Raw genomic sequence first — 12810 nt, forward strand, 5'->3', positions numbered from 1 at the left:
CCCCCGGTTTCTAAAAATCTCACATACTTTGTTTCATTCATTTAGGGTGCCTGTACTGTGTTAGCACTGTTTTCTGATGGACATGGGATATGTTCAGAGTACTTTAGATCAAATGTCCCTTCAAAGTCTCACTGTATTCAGAATAATTTTACATTTGTTTTCCCCAGTACAGGATATAGCTGTCAATTCTCACCAGATTGGCATTACTTATATATACTGAGTACTTGCCATCCTTGTTTATTTCAAGGCTTCTCCAAGTTTTCTTTCATGTATCAGATTTACAACGTGCCTAACACTCAAGTAATCTACCCATCAACTCAGAATTTATAAAACAGTATAAATTACAAGAGCACAGCTATAGAGTTCATATTACCTAATCACAGAATCTGTTCTGTTGTACCCTGGGATGGAAGAAGCCTTTTCTCCTGGAGATCCCAAAATTTGAAGTGTTGTATTAATGTCAACTTCAGATGAATGCTTAATGGAATATTCCATTATTTCTGGAGGTATTAGCGGAGTCTCTCCCTGAGTATCATCAGCTAAGAGGTAGCCTTCAGTTTAAAAAAAATTAAAAATGAACACTTAACAAATCTACATTTATCAAATCGTACTATAAATGTTTTCAATTTTATCTGATTTACATACATCATATTAAGTTGATGTGAAGATAAATTATAAATGTCAATTTCAAGTTTGAGGAGAAGAAATTTTCTATTTCTCAGATAATTAACTCTCAAAATACAAAGGACAAATGTTTTATTCACCAATTTTATAATTCATACTGACATGTAGGCTTTTTAATCTACTACCTTTTAATAATTTTCAGTAATATATCTATAAACATAATAGGAATTCTACTATTATCTCTATCAAAATCAGTATTTGGGCATGCCTTTTCAAAAAGTAAGATTTCTTTTTCTCGATTATTTAAAATACAAAAACACTGATAACATGCTTATAAAATAAGACCCTAAAAGTCAGACTGCCTAGATTTGCATTCTGACTCCAAAAATTAATAGCAGTGTGACCACAGGCTACTCTGTGGTAAAACTCTCAGCTTCTTCATTTATAAGATGGGGATAATAACAGTAACAATAATAAAACCTGCTAATAGTACTAAACAGAAAAAAAATAGTACTAAATCAGTGGGTTGCAATGAATTCCACATGTCACTGGGTAAGCAAAAGGCATTAAATATACATGTTAGCCAGTATTTTTTAAAAATTCATCCACAGCTCTGTGATATACAGAAGCTATATTCAAATTTCATCCAATTTATCCAATTTATGTATGGACTTTTATTTTTTTTAACATATGAAGCTTCTTCTAACATAGGAAGTTTTAAACTGCTCAGTTGGCAACTACATTTTAAAAAGAAACAACCAACCAACCTGTAACTAAAATAAGCCAGTGAATATCTTCATACAGATCATCAAGCATTTTGTTGTCAATAGTGCTTGAACCAGGTGAAGCAAGTAATTGCTGCTGATGTCGTTGTAACTGACCATGGAGCCTTGTTACTCTTTCTTCTAATAAACTGAAAGAGGGGAAAAAAACCCAAAGCTTCATAAAGCTCAATAAACAAAGATCTAGAACAACTCATAATATCCATTTATTAGACATCATAAATTAAGAAGTTAGCACAAAAACACATATATGAAAATATTATAGTACACAACTGTTCTCAGAGCAGTATAGGAATTGTGATTTATTATTTATGACATAGAATTAAAACATTGCTTTACAAACAATCAAGGTTTACAACAGGCATTTGAAAACTGGTTATTCCAAGTTTTTATATTGATATGGGTCAAATCATTTCTCATACCATGTTTTCCACAATCTCTCTGCCATCTATGCTGTAGTGCCTGGGCTCCAAATGTACAAGCCAAGGAATGCAATCATGAGTATGTTTCTGTCCATTTGTTCCAGTGTGCTGGGATACGGGGTGGGGGTGTTTAAAGTCTTTAAACACTTTAAGTGCTCTCCAGGGAATTGTGAATAGAGAATATTTGCTCCATGGGGTTTCTTTGGACTGTGTGTACCTTGTCAGAAGAGGTATACAGTGTTCTGCAGCAATTCTTCCTAGCATTCCTACACTGGCTAGTTGATCTGAAAACTGGTCTCGATCATCCTCTTGAAGTTCACTTATTTCTTCTTCCTCACGAGAGGCCACACCATTGGCAGTCTATTATTGAAGAAGGAAATAGAGAGTGAGGAACTGCATTCCTTTGTTCAATGAAACATACATTTCTGTTGCACTGTAAAATAACTTCAGCACATCACAGGAAAAGGAGAGGTGGACAGAGCCAACCCAGCGGTCTAGGGCCTACTAACTATGCTTGACAATGCTAGCAGTTACAAAAGAACGGGGTAAGGGAGACACAGAAGAGAAAGAAATGGAGGGTATTACCCCACCATGGTGCACATGTATAAACAGTAAAATGCACTCACAACCCACTTCCCCACACCAGAGAATTTAACTTCAGTAACGGAAAAATCTGACATCTTTAAGATATATTGGTCCTTTATACAGAAGTATCACTGGACAACTAGGCAGACAGGTGGAAGACACAGGTTTTCAGTGAAAACTGAAGAAAAATGGGGTAACTACGAAAACAAAACACTGAACTCATTTAGAAAATGGGATAACTTTTGCTCTAATGTTCTCAGCACATCTTCTTCAGAAGCTCTTCCTAAATATCTAGTATTATACAATGTATAATAGGATAAAATAGACAAAACAGAATTATAATGAAATGGATTTTTTACTTACAATCTAGCTTGAAACTTACCAAATTTCTTGTGCCATCTGGAGCAGCGAGGTGGCACTGAATATAGGAATTGAAAACTTGAACAGCATGTTGGGTAAAAAAGCCTTTATGGAAATGTTTGTCGTCTTGAACCAAAGTTAGCCAGGACTCTAGCAATTTGTCATATGCTTCCATGTATACCATGTCATCTTTATCAAGCTAAGAGAAAAGAACACTCATAAAACAGGTGGTCAGAGAAATAAGATGGGAATTATAACACGAGTTACAGAGTTATACATATAAACGAATTTTTCCTTTAGCAAAGGTTCCCAATTATTTAATAATCTAGAGCTAACTGAGCCCATTTTAAAATTAAACAAACATTACAGTAAAAATGTATAGGCTTTTTGTTAAACCTTCTAAAATCTTTATAACTTAATCTAAGTAATTCTTTTCTTAAACTTTTAAAAAATTTTTTTCTTTTAAAGATTTAATTTATTTACTTGACAGAGATCACAAGCAGGTAGTGAGGCAGGCAGAGAGAGAGGAAGAAGCAGGCTCCCTGCTGAGCAGAGAGCCCGATGCAGAGCTCAATGCCAGGACCCTGGGATCATGACCTGAGCTGAAGGCAGAGGCTTTAACCCACTGAGCCACCCAAGTGCCCCTTAATCTAAGGAATTCTTAAGCACAAAGGAATTAATGCTTTTCAGAAGACTAGCTGCTCAGTACTTTGTGGAACATGTGCTTTGCAAGTAAAAATTAAAACAGTATTTTTCTGTAGTCAAGAGAACTGTTAGAATAAAGATACTAAATGTGTACTTAATATACACCTTTCAACGATTTTAGAAAAAGTGAAGGATGATGAAAACAGACTGGCTTAATCAGCATATTTAAGAATATGTGGGGAGAACTTTATAGCTATTCCCTAACATTTTAGAACAAAAAAGAAAAACAAGGATAGGGCCTACACAGGAAGGAATCCAGAAAGGATGCTGAGGTGGGAGGAACACCAGAAGCCTGCAGACTCACAAAAAGCAAAGTATGTGAGTACAAGTGAGTGAGCAAAGTATGTGAGTACAAGTGAGTGGCGAAGCCAAACGGACAGTAAGCAATGTAGAATAGAATGGTACTAACAATTATGCGGGCTTGGGTATTAAGTTTTACAACATGTATAACTAAAAGAACTTCACAGTAAAGTATTCTGTCATATTGAGGAGGAAGTCTATATGTAGAGATTAAGGATACCTCTATGGAGCCCAAAGTCTTTAACATTTAACGTATCACTTCATTTTTCACATTCTAGTAAGAATCCACATCCTAATTTTGCCATCAATTACTAATATGGGTACATAATTTACCTATGTATTGATTTCTTCACCCACAAACCCATTAGATTAGCACAATTCAATGAAAGGAACACTTAGTGTCAACCAACTACTGGTTAGTACAGAAACATAAATAACGTGCCCTTTAATGCTTTTAAACTCAGTCCAATGGGGAAGAGCAAAAAGCAAACAAAAAATAACTAAAGGCCATGAAGGATAAACACACATTTTAGGGTCAGTTTTTAACAATGGTGTCTCTCATAAGAAATTTGTTATAAATAAAAGAACAGAGTTTTGAACTATATACTCACTTAAAAGGTTTTCACCATTTTGTTACTAGGTTTCTGGTATTCTGATACTAGGTAGTGAACCCACGAATACTGAAGGTCAATAGGTCTAATTTAAAACTTGGCTTTTCTGGGTTCTAAAGCAAACAGGCATTCATCCTACAAATACAGAACTCTGGAACCTTTGCCAAAGAGAATCATCTCAAGCTGTTATTCTAGCAATTTGCCAATGACTTAAAAAAGGGAAGTAATGGGGACGCCTGGGTGGCTCAGTTGGTTGGGCAGCTGCCTTCGGCTCAGGTCATGATCCCAGCGTCCTGGGATCGAGTCCCGCATCGGGCTTCTTGCTCCGCAGGGAGCCTGCTTTTCCCTCTGACTCTGCCTTCCACTCTGTCTGCCTGCTCGCTCTTGCTTGCTCTCTCTCTCTGACAAATAAATAAATAAAATCTTTAAAAAAAAAAAAAAAAAAAAAGGGAAGTAATGGAAAATCTATTTCAAGTATTCCAGATTACCCCGTGCCCCCAGATCATAGTACCTAAGCACTTACGGGAACTACTTCAGATAAACTATGTTTTCTTATGCCTTCAGCTTTTATTTACCCACAGTGTATTTAAAAACAAAAACAAAACAAAAAAGCCAGTCATTTTCTAGGTAAAATGTACCTCTTAGTTATTTTTAAAGATTCATTTGTTTGAGAGAGAAGATGAATACAGATGTGCGTGCAAGTGGAGGGAGGGGCAAAGAGAGAGGGAGAGAGAAACCAAGTGGATTTTGCACTGAGTGCAGAGCCTGACATGGGGCTCGATCACTTGACCCTGAGATCAGTCCTGAGCTGAAACCAAGAGTTGGATGCTTTAACCAATTAATGCCACCTAGGCACCCTTAAAATGGACCTTTTAAAATATATAAAAATTTTAAATCGTTTTGTGAAAAATTTACATAAGAATGAAGGAAAAAATGAAAAGAGCGTCATTAGATAATTTAATAAGGATTTAAACAGAGCAAACCCAAATTCTTACTACATATTTACCTGGCCCTAAAAGCATATTTACCAAAAATGAGCAATTCTTTGAATGAAACCAACTGGAACTTATTCATTTCATGAACAGTTACTGCTTATTATTGTGGTATTTATATTCTATAAAGATGCCACAAACGCTGAGTTAGTAAACAGGTTAGGGTCCTTCTCCAATCACTACATTTTTCTACCACATCGAGGTGAACAGATCAATACATAACTGTGCATAACTTATGCATAACTTAGTTTTATGTCTTTCTGTTTACATACACCTTATTTAATATACATCATTCATTTACTAATAATGAACTAGTGATCAACACCACTATAACTCATGCCTGAATGAAACTTATCTGATTCATGTATCTGCTCCATAAGGCATCACAGCCATCTTACACACAGGAACACTAGGCAGCACTTCAACATAGCACTCAGAGGCCATCTCAAGTAGTGAAATGATCCTGGCAGGAAGAACTTCAGTATTTTTTTTTTAAAGATTTTATTTATTCATTTGACAGAGAGAGATCACAAGTAGGCAGAGAGGCAGCCAGAGAGAGAGGAGGAAGCAGGCTCCCTGCTGAGCAGAGAGCCCGATGCAGGACTCGATCCCAGGACCCTGAGATCATGACCTGAGCCGAAGGCAGTGGCTCAACCCACTGAGCCACCCAAGCACCCCAAGAACTTCAGTATTTTTTGAGAAAAATTTAGAAAACCCCAATTCACACAAAAATGCAAAAAATGTAGCTCTAGAGAACAGGAAAATTTGTTTGTAATATGTAGGCTAAAACAGGAAGGCAGAGCATTTGCCTTGTTTGACCTCAGCTGGGAATAAGCATGTCATGCAATTCCTGTTTTTCATAAATCTTTGCATGTACATGTCCATGAATTATGAGAATGTCACAAGGGCTGATTTTGGGGTTACAATACAGTTTTAGCAAGGGGGAGAATTTGCTGTAAACACAGAACTTACGAATGAGGACCACTGGTTCTTCTTGCTCAGGTATCATCAAAATGCATTACACTTTTGAAAACTTTCATAACTCATAATTTTTTGAAGGACAGCCATCCATATTCTTGGTTCCATAAATGCGAGAACATATTCATTTAGATTTACAAATACTTATGAAAATGATCAAGTCAACCAATTTTTTTTCATTTCTGTATCATTTACTTTCTACACCATTATTTCCACCTTTGTACATACTGCTTTCAGCACCAATGCTATTATAAACTGCAATAAGTAAATTCTGCAGCACAAATATTAAAAGAAATAAAGGAATATTGTCAACTCAGTCAAAACTCCTGTCACAAAATACTTGAAGTTTTTCCTGTGGAATTACTGACTGGATAAGAATGCTTTATTTTCCTATTGTCCTTGGAAATAAATTGCTTTCTCACAAGTTGATGAATTTGAAAAAATTTACCTAGGATATCAGTTTAAACTCAATCTTCGATTTCACTTATACTATCAATTTCATCATCATTATTGGAGTTTAGCATGCCATCTCTTTACATTTATTTTCTAATTTGTTTTATCACTGTAAACGGTCTTATTCTGGCAATTTCCTCCTCTTTGTTACTATGGGCAGAAAATGAAAAATTCTGAATTCCAAACAGGATCCAATTAAACATAAAGACAAACAAACAAACAAAAAAGAACTTAAAGGAAACTGAAAATCTAGACCCCAGTGGTATACTGAGAGTTAAAGAATGTTGCAAAAAATAGCCAAATAAAATCTGTTCAAGCATCATCTGCTGTCATGGGACGGAGGATTCCACATCATTCACTGCCTCCTATATAAAGCTTTGCAAGAAACTTTTTCTACCTTTATTTTTACTTAATATTAGAAAGAATTCCTCTGAGGAGCAGCTGTGCTCCCTCTTTTTGCAGGAGACCCTCATAAGGAACCTTACCTCCCATCCCATTTCAAGTCCTTCAAATTCAAATCTAAAAAATCAAATTTATTATTACCTACAAAGTAAGCTTCTAGCTTGCATATCACCATTGCTCTTTTTCTCTAATCTTAACTCTCTACTCTATTTCTGATTGTTTTCTGCAAGTTTTAAAAGATTATTTCATTTAAATGCCACCAGAAATCTTCTATGAAACAAAGAAGGTAACGAAAAAATAAAATAATCTCTAATATAGTTTCAACTGCTATGTTAAATACCTTTCCTCTTTCCCTCATGGCCACTATTCTAAAGCCTGATTAATGGAAGAGCAGCTGTGAAGAGTGGACTAATGTAGAACAAGACAACATTCAAAGGGTTAACTGAAAATGGAACTGACTTAAGAATGTCTACTTAACAGCAGAGTCATATGGTGATTTACATGTAAGAATGTCTACTGCAGCATTACTTAAACACATGCTAACAAATTTATGAACCATTTCCCTAATCATGATTTCCAGTACTATTTTAATGACATGAAAAAATGCTAATGATATAAATAAAAAGTAATGATTTTATTTTTATTTAAGTCTAAATATGGCTTAAAATTTGGAAAAAATACATTAAAAAATTAATAAGTTTCAGAAGGTGAAACTACAAGTGATTTGGTTTACTTCTCATTAATCAAAAAAATTTTAAAACAATTTTGAGTATTAAATGTTCATACTTTGAGGAGGGGAAAAGGTATTTATAACCCTATATATGAATAAAGAGATGCCAAGAAAGTGGGCAATTCATGGGATTTTTGAAGAATTTTAATTTTTATGCACCGTTTGGGTTACTTTTCCAATTAGCATATTCCATTTTTACATTAAAATTATATTCTGAAATGATACAAGTAACAAAATTAAAATTATAAATGTGAAGAAAAAAGTAGAAGTAAAAACTTAACTGATTAAAAAAAATGGACATACTCCTAGTATTTGGACCAAGGAAAAAAAAGAAAAAAGAAAACTTGAATATTTTCACAACCAACCATTTAAAATTTTTAGTTAGTTTAAATTTTTCTCCAGAAGAAAATACCAGGCTCGGCAGATTTACAGGTGAGAAAAAAAGCAAAATAAAAAACAACTAATCTTATACTAACTGACCGAGTGAAGAGAAAAAAATGGGCTAGAGAGTGATCTGTGGAGTTGTTATAATTCTGACAACAAACAAATCCAGCCATTCATAAAAGGCCATGATACATGATTATCCAGCTGGGTTCAGCTCAGAAATTCAAAGGCAATTTTACCATTAGAAATATCCATAAGAGCAATTCAGTTCATTAAATTATTAAGCAGAAATTCATTTAATAATATCCAATAGTCAGTCAAGTTTTACAGAAACCTATTAGCAATTTTGATAAAGAACAGCTCAAAAACCTAGAGCAGACATTATTCCCAATGATAAACCAGAAAAGAGGAGTTGTTCCCATTTGTATTCAATACTGTACAATAAGAAAAAGAAATGTATTAAACTATAAGAAAAAAGAAACACAGATTGTAATGTCTGAACACATTATCATTATTTATAAATGATGTAATTGTCACAGAAGACTAAAAAGATTCTAAAGATAAATTATTGGAACCAGTAAAAATTTAGAAGGGTTAGTAAATATCAGATCAATATACAAAAACTGACTGCATTTTTTTCTATGCTAGCAGGAATGTGAAAAATGAAGTTTAAAAATACTATTTAAAATAGTAACAAAAATATAAGTTAGTAAAAAATGTATTCCTTTATTTAGGCACAATGAATTAGACTTAAATCAGTACAGAGAAATACCACTTTTATGGATAGTGTTAGTATTGAGAGATATCCATTCCTCACTTAAGATTCCCCATAGTTGGGGTGCCTGGGTGGTTCAGAAGTGTCTGCCTTTGGCTCAGGTCAGGATCCCAGGGACCTGGGACTGGGCCCTGTGACAGGCTCCCTGCTCAGCAGAAAGCCTGCTTCTTCCTCTCCCACTCTCTCTCTGTCAAAATGATGAATGGAATCTTTAAAAAAGAGAGAGAGGGGATTCCCCATAACCCCTACCACAATCCAACTTAACAAATTCACAAATTTTATATGGAAAATAAAGAGCCAAATATATCCAAGACTCTTCTGAAGAACTTGAAGGGAGTGGGGGTGAGGGTGGGAGATTGTCCTATCAAATACCTAAACACCCCTTCAGAATAAAGCAAAATATAAGTGCAGAAATAGAAACCCGACCAATGGAAGTGATTAGAGAGTTCTGGAAACATACCGCTTTTATGTGAAAACTAGATATATGATAGCATAGATGTGATGTGGGGTTAATATCCAAAAAATATAAAGAATTTATATAACTCCATAGCAAAAAACCCACAAATAATCCAATTTAAAAATGAACAAAGGACCTGAAAAGACATTTTTCCAAAGATATAGGAATGGTCAACAGGTACATCAAAGGTGCTCAATATCACTAGTTATTAGGGAAATGCAAATCAAAATCAAAAGGAGATTATCACTTTATGGGTGTGAGAATGGCCATCATCAAAAGAGCAAAAGTTAATAAATAATGGCATGGATTAGGAGAAAAGGGGACCCCTGTGCATTGTTGGTGGGATTGTAAATTGGTGCAGCCACTATGGAAACTAGTACGAAGGACCCTCAAAAAATTAACAGAATTACCATTTGATCCAGCAATTCTACTTCTGGGAATATATCCGAAGGGAATAAAAACTCAAGAAGATAATCTGCAACCCCACATTCACAGCAGCATTATAGACAGCATTATAGCCGAGACATGGAAAAAACCCAAGTGTCCACTGAGAGATGAATAAAGAAACTCTGGTATATATACACACTGGAAAATTTCCCGTTAAAAAAAAAAAATGAGGAAAATCTACCATTTGTGACAACACGGACGGACCCTGAAGGCATTATGCCAAGTGAAATAAGTCAGAGAAAGACAAATACTGATCTCACTTATATATGGCACCAGAAGAACAACAACAACAATCCCACAAAACTCAGAAAAAGACATCAGATTTGTTGTTGTACCAGAGGAATGAGGAGGAGGAACTGGAGAAAGGTGGTCAAAAGGCACAAACTGTCAGTTATAAGTAATTCTGGGGAAGTAAGGTAAAATATGATGACTGTAGTTAACACTCCTCTGTGATATATAGGAAAGTTGTTTGAGTAGATCCTAAAAGTTCTCATCACAAAGAGAAAATTTTTTTTCTTTTTGTTGTATCTATGATATGTAAATGCTAATAAACCTATTGTGATGATCATTTCACATATGTGTAAATCAAGCCATCATGCTGTACACCTTAAACTTACACAGCAATGTATGTCAATTATTTCTCAATAAAAATGGGGAAAAACAGGGGCGCCTGGATGGCTCAGTGGGTTAAAGCCTCTGCCTTGGGCTCAGGTCATAATCTCAGGGTCCTGGGATCGAGCCCTACATCGGGCTCTCTGCTCAGCAGGGAGCCTGCTTCCTCCTATCTCTATGCCTGCCTCTCTGCCTACTTGTGATCTCTGTCAAATAAATAAAATCTTTTTAAAAATATGGGACAAAATATAAATATAAATCAATAAAAATTTGTTATCCATATGAAAAAAAGGGAAATTGGATCCCTACTTGATCCCATATTTAAACCTGAAGTCTAAGACGGTCAAGTCATGTAAGGTAAACTTTTAACATTTAGAAGAAAACACAGGAAGAGGAGCTGTCCGAAACAAGGAACTAATAATGCAAATCATTTTTTAAAAGTAATTTCTACACCCAATATGAGGTTCTAACTCACAACCCTGAGATCAAGAGCCACACTGCTCTTACTGACTGAGCCAGCTAGGTACCCCAATAATGCTAATTATAAAAGAAATGACAGTAAGTTCGACTACACTAAAACGAAGAACATTTGTTCATCAAAAGACACCATAAAGCTTAAATGCAATAGTGTATTCAGGATTGGATTCCAAAACAGAAAAATGACTGATGGAAAATTAGTGAAATCCAAATAAAGCATGAAAGTTTGGTTAATAATAATTCATCTAATGTTAGTTTCTTACTTTTGACAAATGTACCATTGTTATATAACATGGTAAAATTAGAGCAAACTAGGTAAAAGGTACTGCTTTGCAACTTTTCTGTAAATCTAAAATTACTCCAAATTAATTATAAGAAGAAAGATATCATAAACTGAAAAGAAGAGCCACAGAACTGGGAGGATAGATCTGCAACAAATAACTGACAATAAAACTAGTGTACAGTATAAAGAATTCCTATAAAACAGTACAAAAAAGACAACTTGATACGGAAATGGGGAATGGACTGAACAAGCAATTCAAAGGAATAACCACAGGAATCATATATATGAAAAAATGCTCACCTTACTAGCACCTTAATTATGTAAGACCATATCGTGTACTTACAAGTTTAACAAAACTGTGATGGGAAAGACATGGACCAATGAAAACTCACACATATCACTACTGAACAAGTAACTGGTTCCATCATTTCAACAAACAATTTGAAACTATCTTGTAGAATTGAATATTCACATTATCTTATGGTCCAAAAACTCCATTTCTAGGTTTAGACCTTACAAAAGCTCTCATGAATGTATGCTAGGAAACACACAGAAGAATGTTTGCTGTAATGCTGTTTGTAATGGCAGAAAAAGGAACCTCAAAAGTTCATTTACAGCAGAACAGAGGAAATCTGGCATAACATTCACACGATGATGTATCTTATACATAGAAATGATGAAAATTTCTAAAGCAAGAGAATGACACATTCAGAACAGTGGTCACTTTTCTTGCAGGGTTGCAAGGGGGAGAAACTGGGGTCATAGGATTGGGATGACTACACTGGTACCACTGACCACAGTACTGGTGATCTTAGGTTGGGTCATGGGTTCACTTATGGTGATCTGATGTTTTAAAGTAACATTTTATTTTTTGTATCAAATATGACATAATAAAATAATCTGCGATGGTTTTGAGGACTAAAGAAAAGATCTTTAAGATGAACAAATACAGTGCTACAATGGCCATGCACAGTGCTCAATGTGTTATCAGCAGCAAGAAAAAAGGGTAGTTTTATTCTTTCAATAAAAATACATTGAATGCTAAGAGCGAAGCACTGGAATACAGAGATGAATAAAATAGTTTCTTCCCAAAGAAACATCTGCGGCCTGTTTATATACTTAATAAAGCACGTGCTTTGCAGACATCATTTGTTAAGTCTTAACAGTTTATCTTGCCAAAACAAACAGACTGGTAACATATCTTAAGAGGAACTTATGGAATAGCATCCTCTGACCTCTGGTATCTCAAAAGGAAGCAGGACATTTTCTTAAAACTATCTTTGTTGTTCTTTAGTACATATATAATGAATCTTATCATAATTTAATTATTCATATATAGAAAAGTAGAAGATGTAAAAGCCTTATAAGCTTTTTTATTATCGAAAGAGCAATAATCCTGATACTAAACAAAGCAGAAAATCACAGACTGTA

The 12810-nt window shown here is 34.8% G+C and overlaps 1 protein-coding gene across 1 annotated transcript in view; it reads right to left on the bottom strand.

Annotated features, from left to right (window-relative positions):
- XPO4 (exportin 4) overlaps positions 1-12810 on the bottom strand; it is a 123720-nt gene that overhangs the window by 24781 nt on the left and 86129 nt on the right. The window contains exons 10-13 of the mRNA XM_082701674.1: positions 2796-2972; positions 2046-2188; positions 1392-1537; positions 374-551 (exon numbers count right to left, since the gene is read on the bottom strand). Coding sequence (XP_082557800.1) covers positions 374-551; positions 1392-1537; positions 2046-2188; positions 2796-2972 — 644 coding nt within the window. The remainder of the gene's footprint in view (positions 1-373; positions 552-1391; positions 1538-2045; positions 2189-2795; positions 2973-12810) is intronic.

The sequence above is a fragment of the Mustela nivalis genome (assembly GCF_964662115.1).
Source record: "Mustela nivalis genome assembly, chromosome: 15".
Taxonomy (NCBI): Eukaryota; Metazoa; Chordata; class Mammalia; order Carnivora; family Mustelidae; genus Mustela; species Mustela nivalis.